The sequence below is a fragment of the Bombina bombina genome, chromosome 4, assembly GCF_027579735.1.
Source record: "Bombina bombina isolate aBomBom1 chromosome 4, aBomBom1.pri, whole genome shotgun sequence".
Taxonomy (NCBI): Eukaryota; Metazoa; Chordata; class Amphibia; order Anura; family Bombinatoridae; genus Bombina; species Bombina bombina.
The window spans coordinates 241,340,217-241,360,509 of NC_069502.1; the positions used below are offsets into that span (position 1 = coordinate 241,340,217).

At 38.4% G+C, this 20,293-nt stretch overlaps 1 protein-coding gene across 1 annotated transcript in view; it reads left to right on the plus strand.

Annotated features, from left to right (window-relative positions):
* LOC128657214 (period circadian protein homolog 2-like) overlaps nt 1-20,293 on the plus strand; it is a 178,208-nt gene that overhangs the window by 23,040 nt on the left and 134,875 nt on the right. The window contains exons 3-5 of the mRNA XM_053711471.1: nt 655-809; nt 14,929-15,050; nt 15,225-15,426. Coding sequence (XP_053567446.1) covers nt 655-809; nt 14,929-15,050; nt 15,225-15,426 — 479 coding nt within the window. The remainder of the gene's footprint in view (nt 1-654; nt 810-14,928; nt 15,051-15,224; nt 15,427-20,293) is intronic.

A 20,293-nucleotide genomic window follows, 5' to 3' on the forward strand; every position in this document is an offset into this window, starting at 1 on the left:
AAACCTACTGACCTATATTTTCTCCAAAACGAAGTTTCATAACGTTCTAAAAGTTATATCTTTTATTCGCCGATGATGTCACGTTATCCTGCCCACTATTTTCAGCACTGCGTGTTCAAAATACTTAAACCAATAACTTTGTGTTTAAAGCGCCATTTTGAAACCTAGGTATTGTAAACGGATTGGTACAGAGCAAAGGATACCCACGGAGTGGGTTTGGAAAACAATTAAATTTGCAGACAAGATTTCTGATATACGGTAGAGATATGTTAATGAAATGCTATTGATAAAAAGCGTATTTGGGGTAGTTAGTTAGTAACAGGCATAGAAAATATTTACTTACAGTGGCCCTTTAAGAAACTAAATTTATTATTTATTTATTTTGTGTGATGGCTGTTATTAGCAATCTAGGGGAGTACAAGACTAATTACCAGACCCTTTCTTGATATCTGCATCTCAGTACTTTCTATACCTGGCCTTCATCCCATGTCTTGTTGCCATCCTCTCATTTCTTGTCAGCAATCATTTCTGTATGGTAGCTAATTAACTCATCTTTCTCTGGCTTTTTTTGTTCTTTCCTCTGCTTTTTTCCATTTACCTATATTTACCTGAAGTCTTCCTGTTTACTTCTCATATGTTTTTTTTTCTTTACAGCAGTGAACAGCCAGCAAAAGCAAGAACTCAGAAAGACCTGATTAGGACCCTGAAAGAGCTGCGGTCATTTCTGCCCCCAGAAAAGAAAGGCTGCAGCAAATCCAGTACTGCTGCGTCACTCAGATATGCTCTGCGCTGCATCCAGCAGGTCAAAGGTAACAGAAAAGGCTAAAAGCATTGCTAAACAGTAATTACTAGTAAACTTATATAAATTCACTGTATGGCCCAAACCATTTGCCGCATTGTAGGTGACATTTATAAAATATCTATGAACCAGAGTTTGTGTGTCCAACCTACTATGCATCTGTTTTATTTTGCTGGAACTAATCCCACTTTGCCCAGTATATTTTCCCATTATTATTTCTCTTTGTTATGTCTTGACCTCTTCACTTTTAACGCCATCATCTTGTCTCTAACCTGTTCTCTACCTCCCTTTTATATCTGTTGACCTCTTGATCTGGGCAAAAGTCACAAAATGGCTTATACAGGATCACCAGTTCCTTTGTTAATATGTGCAGCTTAAAGGGACACTAAACCCACATTTTTTCTTTCATGATTCAGATAGAGCATGCAATTTTAAGCAACTTTCTAATTTACTCCTATTATCAATTTTTCTTCATTCTTTTGATATCTTTATTTGAAAAGCAGGAATGTAAAGCTTAGGAGCTGGTTATTTTTGGTTTAGCACGCTGGATTGTGCTTGCTGATTGGCGGCTACAATTAGAAAGTTGCTTAACGTATGCTCTATCTGAATCAATAAAGAAAAAAATTTAATTTAGTATAATTTTAACACAAAGGGGCCAATTTATCATCGGTCTGACCAATATGATTTGCTCAGTGGATCATGTCCGACAGACATCCATGAATGCCGACAGCGTATTTAACATTGCACAAGCAGTTCTTGTGAACTGCTTGTGCAATGCCGTCCCCGCAGATTCGTGGCCAATCAGCCGCTAGCAGGAGGTGTCAATCAACCCGATCGTATACAGGCGGACCAGTTAAGGAGCAGCGGTCTTAAGACCGCTGCTTCTTAACCCCTTAATGACCGGACCATTTTTCAATTTTCTTACCCTTAATGACAATGGCTATTTTTACATTTCTGCTGTGTTTGTGTTTAGCTGTAATTTTCCTCTTACTCGTTTACTGTACCCATACATATTATATACCGTTTTTCTCGTCATTAAATGGACTTTCTAAAGATACCATTATTTTCATCATATCCAGGGGCGGACTGACAAGTCGGGCAAATCGGCCCTTGCCCGAGGGCCCCACACCTTAGAGGGCCCACTGCACTGCAGGCATGTGTCATGCTGCAGCAGAATCAATATTTTTTATTTGTAAGTACTTAGTACTATTATAATATAAGGAGTTAAATTCTATATTTTCTTTATTATTGGCAATGGGCATGGCGGCTTGGGGGGGCCTTCTTACATTTATGCTGTGGTGCAGAGTGTGGGATAGAGTGGAGTGGAAGGAGCCAGTAACGGTAAGTCATGGCCTGGCATAGCCGGGTGTCCCTGCTCCTGCAATATGTGAACCGGATGCGGATAACTCCCGTCCACATATTACAGATCACCAGCCGGCTCCAGCTCTGCCCATCCAGGCATGATGCAATTTTGTCTGCGCAGTGCACAGTTAGAGGCGGTCAGCCGAGGCAGCAGGCAGAAGGAGGGTACAGAAGCAGCCAGCGTGTGGACACGTGTGTTAGTGATAGTGGCGGCCTGGCGGATGGCGACAGACTCAGTTCAGACAAGGTGAAGGAAGAAGTCAAAGGGCATGTTACACATATTTTCAAAAGTAATCACTCTTGTGTGAAAGATACATAAATAGCAGTGGTTTGGGTAGCAGTAATGACATGGAGGAAACTCATGGTAAAATATCAGCATGGCTACAGGAAAATGAAATTCTTTTAGTACAATATTTGCAACAATACTTCTATCCTCCGATTATGAAGGGGTGTTCATTTTACAATGTAATAATGAGTTTTAGAATTGATAATCCACTCTGAGCTAAAGAATTTGTTTTAAATTTATCCTCTTTGTAATTTTTTTTATCCCTTCTAAACCGTATCTTAGTTTCCACAGCCAAGCTGGAATTTTCAATGAATGAATGAACTGTGGGAGGAACGATCAGCCTTTCATTTCAGCTTTCTTGACATTTTAATCTGTTGTGAGTGTGACATAAATATATAAATTCCAATGAATCAGTAGAGTGATATGTCTCCTGTATGGCTGAGTAAATTCACAGATAAAAAAAACAACATAACTTAGGTTCATGCTGTAGTTTTAAGGACCATAAAACATTGGGATGCATTTATTTCTGTTGCAGAAGCACAAATAGTTAAACTATAGTACTGTAATGTGTGCTTATCTCCTTACTTCTAAATATTAAATAATATTTAATGTAGTACTCCATAATGTTTTGTTTAAGACAGCTAACTAATGATTGTGCTATAGATAAAAACAAATATAGAATCTAGTAAATACTGACTTTCCATTTTGACCTTCTGTTTAAATTATTCTCTTTAAAATGATATGATGTCTCCTTATAATAATATATTACTTTTGCCATGAAAGTTCATGAAAAGAAAAGATTGTTATTGTCCGGTAAATGAACAATAAGTATCATTCTGTGGAATTAATGTGAAAAAATATTTTCATACCAAAGTAAGGAAGTCTTAATGTGTCTTATGTGTGATTGTGTGTGTGTATGTATGTATGTCTGGGTGATTGTATGTGTGTGTATGTATGTGTGATTGTATGTGTGTGTATGTATGTGTGATTGCATGTGTGTGTATGTATGTGTGATTGTGTGTATGTATGTGTGATTGTGTGTGTATGTATGTATGTGTGATTGTGTGTGAGTGTATGTATGTATGTATGTGGGATTGTGTTTGTGATTGTGTATGTATGCATGTGTGATTGTTTGTGTGTATGTATGTGTGATTGTGTGTATATGTATGTATGTATGTGTGATTTTGTGCATATGTGTGATTGTATATGTGTGTGTATGTGTGATTGTGTGTGTGTGTGTGTATGTATATGTGTGTATGTATGTATAATTGTGTGTGTGTATATGTATGTGTGTGTATGTATGTATGTGTGATTGTGTGTGTATGTATGTATGATACTAGAATATTATACATAACTCTTATGCATGGGCAATACAGAGGATGACAAAGGGAAAGGGGTCTTATAAAGTTAGAGGTAATATAAGGGCAGAGGGTAAGGAGGAGTTTCTTATAAAGTTATATATATATATATATATGGGTAAGACTCAAAGCGTGATAGAGAGATATTAGATTTTGATAGATTATAGTATAATCTAATATCCCTCTATCACGCTCTGAGTCTGTCCTTATATTACCTACATACATATAACTTTATAAGAAACTCCAACACTCCTGCCCTTATATTACCACTAACTTTATAAGACCCCTTTGTCATCCTCTGTATTGCCCATACATCAGAGTATAATATTCTACCAATCCATTTGTCCTCTGACCCTTGTATTACCCACATATAACATTATTATAGTTTGTTTATATAAGGAAAAAGGGTAATTAGTAGGGGTATTCTAAAGTGTAAGTATATATATATATATGAGTGCACTTTATAATTCTGTGTATGATTAAAAAAAATATATTAAATTTTTTGGGTACAATGCAGCACTTGTTAATTCATATTTTGTTATTAAAATATTTAAGTTAAAAAAATGTCGCTTTATATTGCAATTAAAAACATGGTAGGGGAAGGGCATATGAGGTGGGAGGGGCATTAGGTTGGAGGAGGGGCATATGAGGCGGGAGGAGCACAATAGGTGGGAGGGGCATTAGGGTGGGGGAGGGGCAGAGGAGGTAGGTAGGTGGGTGGGACCCTGCCACACTTTTGCCCGGGGGCCCTGGTTGGTCTCAGTCCGCCCCTGATCATATCTTATAATTTACTAAAAAAAAATGATAAAATATGAGGAAAAAATGGAAAAAAACACACTTTTTCTAACTTTGACCCCCAAAATCTGTTACACATCTACAATCACCAAAAAACACCCATGCTAAATAGCTTATAGATTTTGTCCTGAGTTTATAAATACCCAATGTTTACATGTTCTTTGCTTTTTTTTCAATTTATGGGGCAATAAATACAAGTAGCACTTTGCTATTTCCAAACCACTTTTTTTCAAAATTAGCGCTAGTTACTTTGGAACCCTGATATCTGTCAGGAATACCTGAATATCCCTTGACATGTATATATTTTGTTTTAGAAGACATCCCAAAGTATTGATCTAGGCCCATTTTGGTATATTTCATGCCACCATTTCACCGCCAAATGCGATAAAAAAAAAAAAAAAAAAGTTCACTTTTTCACAAATTTTGTCAGCTTCTGCAATTATGGCACAAATGGTTGTAAATGCTTCTCTGGGATCCCCTTTTTCAGAAATAACAGACTTATATGGCTTTGTGGTTGCTTTTTGGTAATTAGAAGGCCGCTAAATGCCGCTGCGCACCACACGTGTATTATGTCCAGGAGTGAAGGGTTAGGGAGCTTGTAGGGAGCTTGTAGGGTTAATTTTAGCTTTAGTGTAGTTTAGTAGACAACCCCAAGTATTGATCTAGGCCCATTTTGGTATATTTTATGCCACCATTTCACCGCCAAATGCGAGCAAATAAAAAAAAAAAACTTTACATTTTTCACAATTTTAGGTTTCTCACTGAAATTATTTACAAACAGCTTGTGCTATTATGGCAGAAATTGTTGTAAAAGCTTCTCTGGGATCCCCTTTGTTCAGAAATAGCATATTTATATGGCTTTGGCGTTGCTTTTTGGTAATTAGAAGGCCGCTAAATGCTGCTGCGCACCACACGTGAATTATGCCCAGCAGTGAAGGGGTTAAATTAGGTAGCTTGTATGGAGCTTGCAGGGTTAATTTTAGAGATCAGCCTCCCCCCTGACACATCCCACCCCCTGATCCCTCCCAAACAGCTCTCTTCCCTCCCCCACCCCACAATTGTTACCGCCATCTTAAGTACTGGCAGAAAGTCTGCCAGTACTAAATAAAAAAGTTTTTTTTTTTTTTTTTAAATAAAAATTATAAAATATTTTAGTTGTGATGGACCCCTGCCTTAGCACCAACCTCCCTGATCCCCCCCTCCAGCTCTCTAACCCTCTCCCCTACATAATTACCGCCATCTTGGGTACTGGCAGCTGTCTGCCGGTACCCAGTTTAGCCCCACAAACCAAACTATTTTAATGTTATTTATAACTTTTATTTGTATGCTTAATTATTTCTGTAGTGTAGCAGCCCCCCCCACAATACCCCCACCCCCTCCCCCTCCCAGATCCTTTTAAATGTAAAAAAAAAACAAAAACTTTTTTTCCCCTTCCTTTTTCATTGGTGTCAGTGTGGCTAATGTGCGCATGTGCATGTGCACGCGCGCCCACGTGCACACGCGCGGCCACGTGCATACGCACACCCGCGCATTGTGCACGCGCGCATCGTGCACGCGCGCACACACGCTCCTTCCTCCCACCAGACAAAGGCACCATCGGCACCATCACTACCGGTGCAGAGAGGGCCACAGAGTGGCTCTCTCTGCATGGGAGTCTTGTAAAGGGGTATTGCAGGATGCCTCCATATCGAGGCATCACTGCAATACCCTCAGAGCTGCTGGAAGTGATTGTGATGACTTCCAGCACTCTGTTAGACAACTGACGTACCAGGTACGTCCATTGTCATTAACTGCTTGTTAATGCATGACGTACCTGGTACGTCAGTTGTCATTAAGGGGTTAACTACTGTTTCCGGCTAGCCTAAAGGCTCTCATGGAAACAGGGGCATCAGGGGCCATTCACCCCTTGATAATTTGGCCCCTAAATCTCACTAATCTTGCCATTCTTTAGTGAATTAGTTGCAAAGAATAATATAAGAACTGGTGAGCTGGAGAGAACGGACAAGCCTTCTAGTTAGTTTTCTTGTTTATTTCTGTTTTTTCTCTTAAATCTCTCTCGCCTTCACTCTCATCTCTTTTTGTGGTCACTACTTCTATGTATTTTTGGAAGCCGGCATGAGTCGCAGCATATAGCCTCCCTTCTTTATTCAATATGATTTTGAGACAGCTCTAAATTGCTGCTTTGGAGAAGTTTTACCCTTTTAGCCTTTTTCTAGGTTCAGGACCCTTGATGGCACTTGCTTATTGGTGGCTACATTTAGCCACCAATAAGCAAGCATAACCCAGGTGCTGAACCAAAATTGGACCCGCTCCTAAGCTTTACATTGCTACTTTTTAAATAAAGATAGCAAGAGAAGGAATACAAATTGATAAAATTAGTAAATGAGAAAGTTGCTTAAAATTGCATGCACTATTTAAATTACTGAAAAAATTGTGTTTAGTATCCTTTTAATGAAAGATTTCAAATCACTGCAGTCTTTTCACAGATCACTGAAAACTGGGGCTCATCCTTAGAGGATCTCATTGCTTCCAAAAAGAATGACAATTTTGTTTTTATATCCTATCACTCTATAAAACAAAACAAGCAAAGAGGGTGCCTTAATGACAAACAAACAAACATGCAGCGTACTCACAAACTAGTACAGCACCCAAATGTGCTGTATGAGGCCTGCTGGAAGATCACAGTGTCCCAGCTCACCGGCCTGAGGTGACAGAAACACCTGCATCCCCTCCATGTCAGCAACACAATGCAAATGTTGCTGGAGAGATCGCTGCCCATATTTGTAAACCGTTCCAGGTGTTCCTGTCACTTCGACCAATGACCTGGGACACTGTGATCTTCCAGCACACCTCCGACAGCACATTTAGGTGCTGCACCACTTTGTGAATACCCTGCTCATTGGTTTGTTTATCATGAAGGACACTGACTGATACGCACATGAAGCTCCTTCTTTGCCTATTACAAGTGTGACATCATCTACAAACTGTTTATGGGACTATGGTTTCTATATCCTGGGTTCAGCATATTCTGAACTGAGAGGTTTCCATTTCTGACACAGTAATATTAGTTTGTTTTAATATAATTGTGATATATGTGGACACTTAACTTTTTTTTAACATAGTTGCTATACTGTTTAACCAAAATGTGTTGTATATAGTATTAATGCAATTCTTATAGCATGACACACTGTTCATATTGGATGAGCGTCCCCTTGTTTTATACATCAGTTGTTTGGTTTTCATATCCTTGGATCACTAACTGGCCTTTGTAGATGCACTGGCCTCTCACTAAGACCATAGTCCTCTCTCTAGTTGTGATATTTCCTAAGCTCCTCCATAACCTTAAATTGGATAATCAGCACATAGTGACATTGAGTCAGTTTGCCTCAAATGTGTTTACTCTCAGATCTGATGGTGTTCTCAATGTGATCCTTTATTCAATTACCCAGTCTCCAGGTTAATTCCTTTACCCAGACTTGCTTCTGAAGTCCTGGCAGACTATTTGCTGATTCCTAGTATTCAGAGGGGTATCATCTGTGGTCATTTATACCTTTTTAAAATACTTTTTCTAAGATCTTTAGCATCTCGACCCCCTGACCCAGGGATTGGTATGCTTTTGAAGTTCATGTTATTTCTGCAACCTTAACTTATCTCATTTGATATATCCTCTTTGTACGGATACAGTTAAATGTGATTTCTCTGGATTGTATTGTAGTAATTCATATCTTTGTATTTTTTTTATGATGGATTCTTTATGAGTCCAAGTGAAATCAAGCAGCCCCAGATACCCCTTATTTATACTATTTTTCAATACATGGTAATAAAAGTCTATTCATAGGTCCTTAAAAGTGCAGTAAACACTTGTAACATTGTAACATAAAATGCTCAATTCTGTCTAGTTAAATACAATGCAATAAAAATGCAACAGAGATGATAAGATAAAGAGCTACAAAACGACAGATATTTATGTTATCAAAATGCCTGTGGTTAGTCCAATAACAAATTCAGATTGGGATTTTTTTGGAGTTCAGCTACTGAAAAACACTTGCAACAAATAAGGTATTGATTTTTATGGTGTTTACTGACTCTTTAATGCCTCTATGAGATGCCTCTTTGGTTCCTTTGAACTTCCTTAGGAAGGATTCCCCTGGAACTGTACAGTCAAGATGAGTTTTCTCTTTGTCAAGGGGATGCTGACTGCAGATTGACTGAGATGAATTCTGAAACAAAGTGATCTTGGGGAAACTAGATAGATTAGCTAATGGTAAAGAACAATACCCAATAAACTACCAAATTAGTAGAATTTATTACTTTAGGTGGAGTAGTATCTGAGCCACCAAATTTTTATTCCTGCTCACATTTGATTTTTTCATCATGTCAAATTAATTCTCTGTCCAGTTAAATATATCACAAGAAGTAAACTATTAGTAAAGTAACTGTTAAAATCTATTTGTCATCTACAGCTACAAATACTATTTTCCAAAACAACAATAAGCAAATGTGCTATTGTTAAGCTGAATATTAAAACGGAAGGCAGTTATTAGCATAAAATCTCAACCATGATATGATGGAGAAAATACAATTATCCACAAAAAGAAAATAATGAAATCAATGAATGTCCTTTTGTAGTTTAATCAGATCAACAAATCTGTTTATTAGGAACCAGTAAGAATGTTTAGGGGCCAGACATACTTTTTGGAGGCAGACAGTGTTATTTTTATATAGCTATATGGAGAATGACCCAAAAACGTAGGAACCAGGGATAAGATTCTAATAGCCACTGGCTCCTGGGTTTGTCAAGCCCTGCACTAAGCAATGTTTGCATTAAAAATGCACACCTGAGAACATGCAGCATTTGCCAGAGCTCACAGGGTATCTTGCAATTTTTCTGAAAGCCTCAGTGGAACTATCTTTAAAAAGCTGAGCTTCAATAAATAAGTAGTAAAAACAAGTAAAAATATAGGTATGTGGGTTTATAAATATGCTAAACTATCTCTTCAATCATAAATGCTATTAATTTTAACATCAATGTATTATTAACATACTTTTATATGTGAATCTGATTACACTGTTTTAAAGGACATATTCTGATTTAAAAAATTTTTATGAATAATTGTATATTTTTCTTGATATTGGGCATGTATTTTTTTATAAATATCTGCCTTAGATATTTGTAGTAAACTTTGATATATCACTTCTTTGTTTTCATTTTTTTTTTGTCTGAAGATGCCAACTAAATTATGCCACTCAATTAATAACATATATATATATATTATTAAATTAAACCCGGAGAGTGGCTGCCCTTTTTGGAAGCTGTGTAGTGTTCTGCTGAGCACCCGGTCCAATATGGGATATTGTGAGTGCTAAACCACAGTGGATTTTTTTCATTTTTTTTTATTTTGTTTTTATTGAGATTCAATAAATATATACAAAATATATATGTCCATGTATGTTACATAGGAATAGATACAAACATAAAAACAGTTGTTATAAATCCAATTATCACAAAGCATGAAGACCAGACATCAGCGAGCTGAATATGTACAGTATATACCCTTCAAACTATATGCCATCAAAACAGGAAAACTATAAGGCCACTCTTGGACCTCACATTGTCATAAACAAAAAATACAACAGATTATGAATCAGCAGTTTCTTATTTTTGTACTATTGAGCAAGCTCTTATATCAGCTATGAATGTGAAAAAGAAAATGGAACGGCAAACTAATAAGAAAACACTATGTCACGTGTTAATTATATATAAGAACAACAATATATATAACAATATCATATGTAACAGAGGATGGGATTGCTATATGATTTATTTTCCTATGCTCACGACGTGAGCCCAATGGAGTATAGGGTGGGGAGGGGAAGGGAGGAGAATGATCAAATATAAATGTTGTGGAGGTTGAGTTAATAAAAACTAGATCTAATGAAGTAAGAGTTGTGAGTAGAGCATTGTAACAGAGCGGGGGTCTAGGGAGGTAGAAATGCATAGTTCTTATTGCAAACATAGATGGGAGGTTAAGGAGGGAAAGGGGATGGGGGGAGTGGGGGCGGATCTGAAAATAAGAATTTAAGACTGTGTTGGCACAAAGTGGGTATAGTATTCCAAGGATAACTGAGAACTATGTATTAATTCATAACTCCATAATGAACCACTATGAGTAAGGGATGTGATTTGTATCTCCCCTCAGGAGTTGTTGTCCCCACTGGACACAGACGGAAAAGGGATATTGGATATGACCCACCCTGATAGACAGAGTGGGAAAGGGTGAGGGGAGATACTTTCCCTATCTTTTCTATTCCAGTAAGGTTTTTATTCATACATAGTATAGAAAAGAACATTGTAATCAAAATATCTGAATGTAGTTGTATATATATGGTCAGGCTGATAAGGGAGCATAATTTGAAACAATCTGAGATCTAACACAAAATATTGTATGAAATTCTCAGCTGTAGGGTCATAAACAACAAGTAATAATGTTGGGAAAATAAATAAGGCATACATAAGGTTATAGGGAGATAGTATCTTGACTACCTGGAGTATAGTAAACATATCAGAATAATATTATTTTAAAAATTGATAGCCATGTCATCTCGGCCGCTGACAACATGGCCATATTACTTCCAGCTTGAGTCATATAAAACATTAAGGAAGAAGTAGTCACTCTAATTAATGTTGATGGAAATACCCCTATATGCAAGAGATCCTGACATTAGTTAACCCATATAGTGTGTATAGAACAGGCGCAGTTAGATAACGGTGGGACTATAGATTGTAATAAGGAGTGTACACGAACACATTGCCCATTAATTCTTTAAACAGTAAAATGTAATTTAGTTCAGTGGTGTACTATAATTGCCACAAATAAATGAATGCTGCCCACCTTCCTCAATATATCATATGTTCAAACGTCATATTGCCCTCTAAAGAACGTAGTAGTACTATCAGCCTAGAGAATATGTAAATGACTATGCTTTGGATCCCATTTAAAAATCCACATCTAGCTTACAACCAGGCTCCCCTAAACAAATCGCTACCTATACAGCTATATTGTAGTAAGTATCATGTGACTGCTTAATATATGGCATCCCAGATTAGGAAATAAGAGAGTAGCATATAAAATCAACCTAATGTGAACGACACATCACGTGCAAAAGAAGCTGATATAGCTATTAGTATACATGGGTGTATCAAAAATCAGGCATACCAAAGTGTATAAGAGTAGCAATGGGGATTTAGAATCTTCTTAACATGGAGCAGAACATAGTGGTCAAAGTTCTATTAACCTGAGCCAAAAATATATTGCATAAAACTTACATACATGAGACTAGATACAATTTTCTGCTTGAGAGTTATTAATGAAAGTCTGGATAGGTATGGGAATTTTGAAGTATGCTTAAGTGGTCAGGGTAGGATAAAACAAAGCATAATTATACCCAATAATATACTATAATGAAAAAGTAACTGGAGAGTCGACAGTTCCATTGCAATCTAAAAATGAAATCATGATACATTAACATAAAGTGTTGTCTACAAAAAGGTAACCAAGCACCTTGCAATTGCCAGTTAATATCGTTATTACAGTTCCAAGGATCCGTCCTCAATCATGGCGTACTTCATCCTATGCCTTCTCTCACATAAGGCCATCGATCCACAGGGCTGTCAAATGGGTCAACTTGTCTGTCTAGCTGGGAGATATGGCGCTTGAGAATCAAACCACTCAAGTCCCACCTGTGAGTGATTAGCTTCTCTAAATATTTTATTTTTTGACATTGTCTCACTCTTTATTGACTCACTATTTTTATTTTTATATATTTTTGGAGTATTTTGGAGTTTTTTGGAACTATTTGGGATTTTTTATCACCTAACAATTTTTTCATTTTTCTTGTTTTCATATTTTCTTCTTTACATTTTTTGGAGGACTTTTGAACTTTATATTTGGACTGTTTTCAATATCACTGTTTGGAATACATCAACTTTGGAACACTCCACACATGTTTTATTGCTTATCGCATTGAACGGGACCATAGACGATCACTTTTGTCTCTTAAGGTGCACCTTATAGAGTTCTGTTGATTTTAGTGGACTTTTTATTTCTTTATTTTTTATTTTATTTTACTGTATATTGTACCATCTCATTTATCTGTTTTTAATGTACCCATTCCCTTAACTAGGGTCTAACAGTTACATAGCATTACCATTTTTTGGTTATTAAATTTCCCCTTTTTAACACATTATATCTTTTGGCGCTCTTAACAGGGGGGATAACACAGCAGGACCACTGACAGTCTTACATTTAGTGTATTGTAGGAAGTGTTACTGCCCATTACTAGAGCATCTCACTTTCCCTCTAAACAGACTGTGCTCCAGCTCCTCCTCCAGCAGCAGCTGTGCTTGCTGAAGTGTTTCTGTCCTCTGTCCAGAGGGAACTTAGTTCCTCCTACAAAAATAGTGCAGGAACTCCGTTTCCCTGCGTTCCCGCACGACTTGACCCTTGAACTGTTATTGAGACAAACTTATTAATCAAGTTGAAAATACAGCAGTGTAATACAATAATACACACCATAAGAACAAAACCAAAACAGAAAGTCAACAATTAAACATTACATTGATATAAAATATGCCTGAGTTCAACATGAGACAGCCTTATATGATAGATATAGTCTATCTTACTCATAGGTCTATGAGTAAGCGCCTGTAGGGGGCGTGAACGCATCAGACTGTTTTGCACACCTTCTGCCTGCCATGTCTGTCTAACCTTTTAATGCATTTTGAATAAATTTGAATTTTTATTGATTTGGTCTTGGCAGTAGTGCCTGCCGCTTCCCTTTCTTCCTCATACTGTATTGCGGACTGATCCACTGTTTGGGCTACGGCACTCCGAGCTTTTCTTTGAGGATTATTGTGTTACAAACTTTTAAACCACCTTTGGAGGATTTCACTTCCGAATCTCAGTGCACACTGCGAGTTGCGTAAGTTCATTTTTATTCAATATACTGTTTTATGCTTGATTTATCAAGAAAGGGCGGACAGGAGCGTACATATTCACCTCTGTCCACCCCAGCTCTCCTCTGGCGGGCAGCAATTCACTGCCTTAATTTAAGATTGCACATGAGCACTATTTTGCGCTCACGTGCAATCCTGCCCTCTGCCTGCGCACAGCCAATCACGCGCGGGCAGGAGCTGTCAATCTCCTCGGTTGGACGAGATATGGCAATATATGGCATCCGATTTTGCAACAATTTATACATTAGCAAGAGCACTAGATGGCAGCATTATTTCCTGTCATGTAGTTCTCCAGATATGAGCACGCTACCTACCTAGGTATCTCTTCAACAAAGAGTAACAAAGCAAATTTGATAATAGAAGTAAATTGGAAACTTTTTTTAAATTGTAATCTTTATCTGAACCATAAAAGAAAATGTTAGGTTTAATGTCCCTTTAAATTGAATTGCAAAGCATTTGGAAGTTCTGTTATGTGCATTGGTTGCACACGAAAAACTTTTTTGCGACTTAATATTTATTTTTTTATTCTGAGGATCTGTAATGCAATATGGTGAATTTTTTTTGTGTTAATATCTCGATAATTACTCTGAATTGTAATTATTCACTTTTCTGTTATTTTTATGTTTAGTGAAATATTATTACCCCTAATTTGTCTCACTATTAATTAACCCTTAATAAACAAGTCATGTTATTAGTATTATTATCACTATTATTATTATTATTATTATTGTTATGATTATATTAAAGGAATAGTCTAGTCAAAATTAAACTTTCATGATTCAGATAGAGCAGGCAACTTTCTAATTTACTCCTATTATCACATTTTCTTTGTTCTCTTGGTATCTTTATTTGAATATAAGCTTAGGAGCTGGCCAATTTTTGGTTCAGCATCAGGGTAGTGCTTGCTGATTGGTGGCTAAATTTAGACACCAATCAGCAAGCGCTACCCAGGTACTGAACCAAAAATGGACCGCCTTCTAAACTTACATGCTTGCTTTTTCAAATAAAGATACCAAGGGAACAAAGACAAATTAATAATTGGAGTAAATTAGAAAGTTGCTTAAAATCGCATGCTTCATCTGAATCATGAAAGTTTAATTTTGACTTTACTGTCCCTATAATAATAATCATATTGTGCATAGCAGTGTATTCTATGGAGTTCAGACTATTCCTTACTTACTGCTGTATATTTATTATCTGTGAACAAGTGTTGTAGAAGTATTATAAGGAACATTGTAATTTTTCTTGGTGTTGAAATATTCCATGTGATTGAGAAGCAGCTGTCTGAGCCTTGTCTTTTTCTGTTGTGCAGCAAATGAAGAATATTACCAGCTGCTGATGGCTAATGATAAGCAGCCATGCAGACTGGATGTGTCATGCTACACCGTCCATGAGATAGAAAGCATCACCTCTGACTACACAAGAAACAACACAGTGAGTGCATAAGACTGACAGTGTATAGGGACACCTGATATTAGTCTTTATATGTGCTCAGTCCTGTAATCGTTGATTGATGATGTTTAATTGTGATTGTTCTGGGTATTGTGTGCACAGAATAAGTATATATTTCCTTACTAAGGGCTATTACTAATTCTCATATGTCCTCAGGATGTGTTTACTGTGGCAATATCCTTAGTCACTGGGCGGATCCTATATATTTCGGAGCAAGCTTCAATGGTCCTGCGCAGTGGGAGAGATTTGTTTTCACAAGTTCGGTTTGTGGAACTTGTGGCACCACAGGATGTCAGTGTCTTCTACAGCTCCACTAATCCATACAGACTGCCATCTTGGAGCCTATGCAATGGACCAGGTAAAAAACAACTCACACCATACATAAGTGATTATTAGCTTACTAGCGAATTACTCCAGTTCTAAGGTCATTTAGACAACTTTTTATTTTTCAGGTCTGGTTCAGTGAAGTGTTAAATATCACCCTGTGCATATTGATTTATTAATAAATATATGAGAGCTTATTGGGCTGTAAAATCTAAATTTTAACTGTGGATAAGGTTTAAAGAGTAGGCTTTGCAGAAAGGAGGTATGATATGAAGTGTCCTAACACAGTGTAGGGAACAAATTAACCTATACTGTATGTACAAAAGTATGTGGAACCTGAGCATCACACCTATATGAGCTTGTTGGGCATCCCATTCCAAAACCATCCCATTCCAAAACTCTTTAGGCAGGCTTTCCACAAGATTTTGGAGTGTGTTTAAGCCAAAGGAGCATTTGTGAGGTCAGGCACTGATTGTCAGGGTGCCAGGAATAAGACTGAGACGAGAAGTGCAAAAATAATCATACCTTTATTAATAACAAAAAATAATAAAAAGTCCACAAGTCAAATAACAAGCCAGGAGTCAAAACCAGAGCTGGTAGTCAGACGAGCCCAGTCAGGAGCCAAAACGAATAGTCAGATGAGCCAGAATCAGGAACAAGGAAAACAGCAGTGCCAGGAACAAGCCAGGGATCAGGAACCAGGAAGGACGTCAGGCAGCCAGGTAATACACAGGAACTCTCACAAACAGGTCTGAGACAATGCAAAGGCAAAGCATACTGAACAGAGGCCCTTTAAATAATAAGTGATGACATAACAATTCTGAGACTGCATCCTGTCTCACATGGATGATGCACACCAGTCTGGCCATAAAAGGAAGTGCAGGAAGTGAGCAGCATCCCCCACAATGCACCATAATCAGGAATAGAGGTGAGTAAAATGGCTGCCAGCAGCACATGGCAAGCACAACAAGGAAAAAACCCTGACAGTACCCTCCCCTCAATGACCCCTCCCCCGCAGGAGGACAAAAGGCTTATTGGGGAAACAGGCATGGAAGGCATGGAGGAGGGCGGGATCATGAACATCAGAGGAGGGAACCCAAGAATGGCCCTCCGGACCGTAGCCCCTCCAGTGAACCAAATACTGTACACAGTCCCTGGACATACGAGAGTCAATAATGCTGCTGACCTCATACTCCTCATGTCAACAAAGATAGGATAGGGACGAGGCAACACAGTGGTAAACCGATTACAAACCAATGGTTTCAAGAGGGAGACATGAAAAACATTGGAGATGCGCATAGCAGGAGGAAGGTCAAGAGCATAGGCCACATGATTAACCCGTTGGGGAGCCAATTTATTGGAAGGCACACGAAGGTTCAAGTTGTGGGAGGACAGCCAAACTCTCTCACCAACCTGGTAGGAAGGTGCAGGCAGACGCCTGCGATCAGCCTGGAACTTTTGGCGCTGCATAGAACGATGAAGGCAATCCTGAATCTGCACCCACGTGGAACGGAGTTGCCGGAGATGCTCCTCCAAAGCCGGAATACCCTGAGACATGAATGAATCGGGCAACAAGGATGGTTGAAACCCATAATTCGCCATGAACAGGGATAACTTGGAGGAAGCATTAATAGCCCTATTACGAGCAAACTCTGCCCAAGGTAACAGTTCAGACCAATTATTGTGGTGATCTGAGACATAGCAATGGAGGAACTGTTCCAGAGCTTGATTAGACCGTTCCGCAGCCCCATTGGATTGAGGGTGATATGCCGAGGAGAAGGAAAGCTGGATCCCCATTTGAGCACAAAAGGAACACCAAAATCTGGAGACAAACTGGCTACCCCAGTCCGACACTATCTCCTTGGGTAACCCATGTAAACGGAAGACCTCCCGGGCAAAAATTGAAGCAAGCTCCTGAGTGGTAGGCAGCTTCATCAAGGGAATGCAATGTGACATTTTAGAAAAACGGTCAACCACCATAAGGATAACAGTATTGCCATTGGAAACAGGGAGCTTGACAATGAAGTCCATGGAAAGATGTGTCCAAGGATGCTCACCATAGCAATAGGTTGAAGAAGACCCACAGGAAGACGTCGAGGAGTCTTATTCTGTGCACAAACTGAGCAGGAGGCAACATACGCAGCAACATCAGAACGAAGACCTGGCCACCAGAATTGTGACAGACCAAATCATTTGGTTCTTGCCTGGGTGACCTGCGGCTTTAGGATAGTGGTAAGTGTGCAAAAGTTTAGTTAGAAGATTCTCAGGAACAAAACACTTACCACTAGGTTTCTCAGGAGGTGCATTGGTTTGTGCAGCCAGGATCTCCTCCCACAAGGGAGAAGTCAAATTAGTACGTATGGTAGCCAAAATATGGTCAGGAGGTATAACAGGAGTAGGTACAGACTCCTCCTTGGACAGAGGCGAAAATTGTCAAGAAAGGGCATCAGCCCTAACATTCTTACTACCAGGCAGGTAGGAGACCACATAATTAAACCAAGACAAAAATAGCGCCCATCTGGCCTGTCGGGGCGACAAACATTTTGCTTCAGATAGATAAGTTAAATTCTTGTGGTCAGTAAGAATGAGCACTGGCACGCTAGTACCCTCGAGAAGATGCCTCCATTCCTTAAGTTTCAAAATTATGGCCAGTAATTCCCTGTCGCCAATTTCATAATTGCACTTCGCTGGAGACAATTTCTTAGAGAAGAAACCACATGGATGCAAGGAACCGTCAAGCATGGGACGTTGAGATTGGAACAGCCAATAGAATGCGAGGTCAAACCTATTGGCTGATTGGATCAGCCAATCGGATTGAACTTCAATCCGATTGGCTGATTGCATCAGTCAATAGGATTTTTCCTACCTTAATTTCGATTGGCTGATAGAATTCTATCAGCCAATCGCAATTGAAGGGACGCCATCTTGGATGACGTCATTTAAAGGAACCTTCATTTTTCAGTTGGACGTCGAACGAAGAGGATGCTCCGCGTCGGATGTCTTCAAGATGGACCTGCTCCGCTCTTGATGGAAGAAGATAGAAGATGCCGCTTGGATGAAGACTTCTGCCCGTCTGGAGGACCTCTTCTGCCTGGATTCGATGAAGACTTCTGGCCGGATCGGATGAAGACTTCTGCCCGACTGGGTGAAGACGGCTCAAGGTAGGGTGATCTTCAAGGGGGTAGTGTTAGTTTTTTTTAAGGGGGGATTGGGTGGGTTTTAGAGTAAGGTTGGGTGTGTGGGTGGTGGGTTTTAATGTTGGGGGGGTTGTATTTCTTTTTTTACAGGTAAAAGAGCTGATTACTTTGGGGCAATGCCCTACAAAAAGCCCTTTTAAGGGCTATTTATAATTTAGTATAGGGTAGGGAATTTTATTATTTTGGGGGGGCTTTTTTATTTTATTAGGGGGCTTAGATTAGGTGTAATTAGCTTAAACTTCTTGTAATTTTTTTTTATTTTCTGTGAGTTAGTGTTTTTTTTTCTAGTTTATTTTATTTAATTGTATTTAATTTGAGGTAATTGTAGTTAATTAATTTAATTAATTTAATGATAGTGTAGTGTTAGGTGTAATTGTAACTTAGGTTAGGATTTATTTTACAGGCAATTTTGTATTTATTTTAACTAGGTAGCTATTAAATAGTTATTTTACTATTGTACTTAGTTAAAATAAATACAAAGTTGCCTGTAAAATAAAAATAAATCCTAAAATAGCTACAATGTAATTATTAATTATATTGTAGCTATCTTAGGGTTTATTTTATAGGTAAGTATTTAGTTTTAAATATGAATAATTTAGTTAATAATAGTAATAGTAAATTTATTTAGATTTATTTAAATAATAATTAAGTTAGGGGGGTGTTAGGGTTAGACTTAGGTTTAGGGGTTAATAACTTTATTATAGTGGCGGCGACGTTGGCGGTGGCGGCAGATTAGGGGTTAATACATTTAATAGGCTATGTGGACTATGGCAGTTTAGGGGTTAATACTTGAATAGGTTTATTGCGTTGTGGGTTAATGGCGGATTAGGGGTTAATCGTTTTAAGAGGTAGTTTGCAATGTTGGGGTTGGAGGATTTAGGGGTTAATAGACTTTATTAGTTATTGTGGTGGGGGATTGCGGTTGACAGGTAGATAGACATTGCGCATGCGTTAGGTGTTAGTTTATTTTTGCAGGCATTTTTGGGAGTTTCGGTGCTCCCAAGGCCTGCTACGGCTGCCTTTTATGGCGAGGCAAAAATTGAGTAAGATTTCTCTTACTCCAGTAAGGCTTGCTACGGCTGCCTTTTATGGCGAGGTAAAAATGGAGTAAGATTTCTCCATTTTCGCCACGTAAGGCCTTGCGCTGGATATTGGATACCGATTTACGACGCGGTCCCATGTTAGCCTATGGGAGTAATAATTGTGAGCGATGGGTGAAATATACATGCGTAACTTGTATGCTACGCCGTATATGTAATACCAAAATCGCATAAAAACTGGCGGCGGAGGATTTTGCGGGGGAACGCTGCATATTTAATGGAGGCCCTGATTGTAAGTTCCCACGGGAATAGGGCCCTCAATTCCTCCTGTATGCATTTGTAAAATGTTGTCCTTTCTCTTACAAGTTTTATATCATTGTTTTATTTAAATGAATTGTATCTATGGTCATCGCTGCAGTATATATTGACGCTTCATAAATAAAGTAATAATAATAACATGAGCAGGTCTCCTCTTTCTGTAGGCTCAGCCAATTTCAGTGGGCATATCTTTGAGAACAATGGGTCTTGGTTTCAATAAGCAAAACAGATAGTTCAAATGCAAAAACAAACACAAAATAACATTTTCCCATACATGTAATACTCTGCAGCTACTGTAAGAAGTCATTGGGAAAATGAATTCCAATACAATATAGGTTGTGTTAAT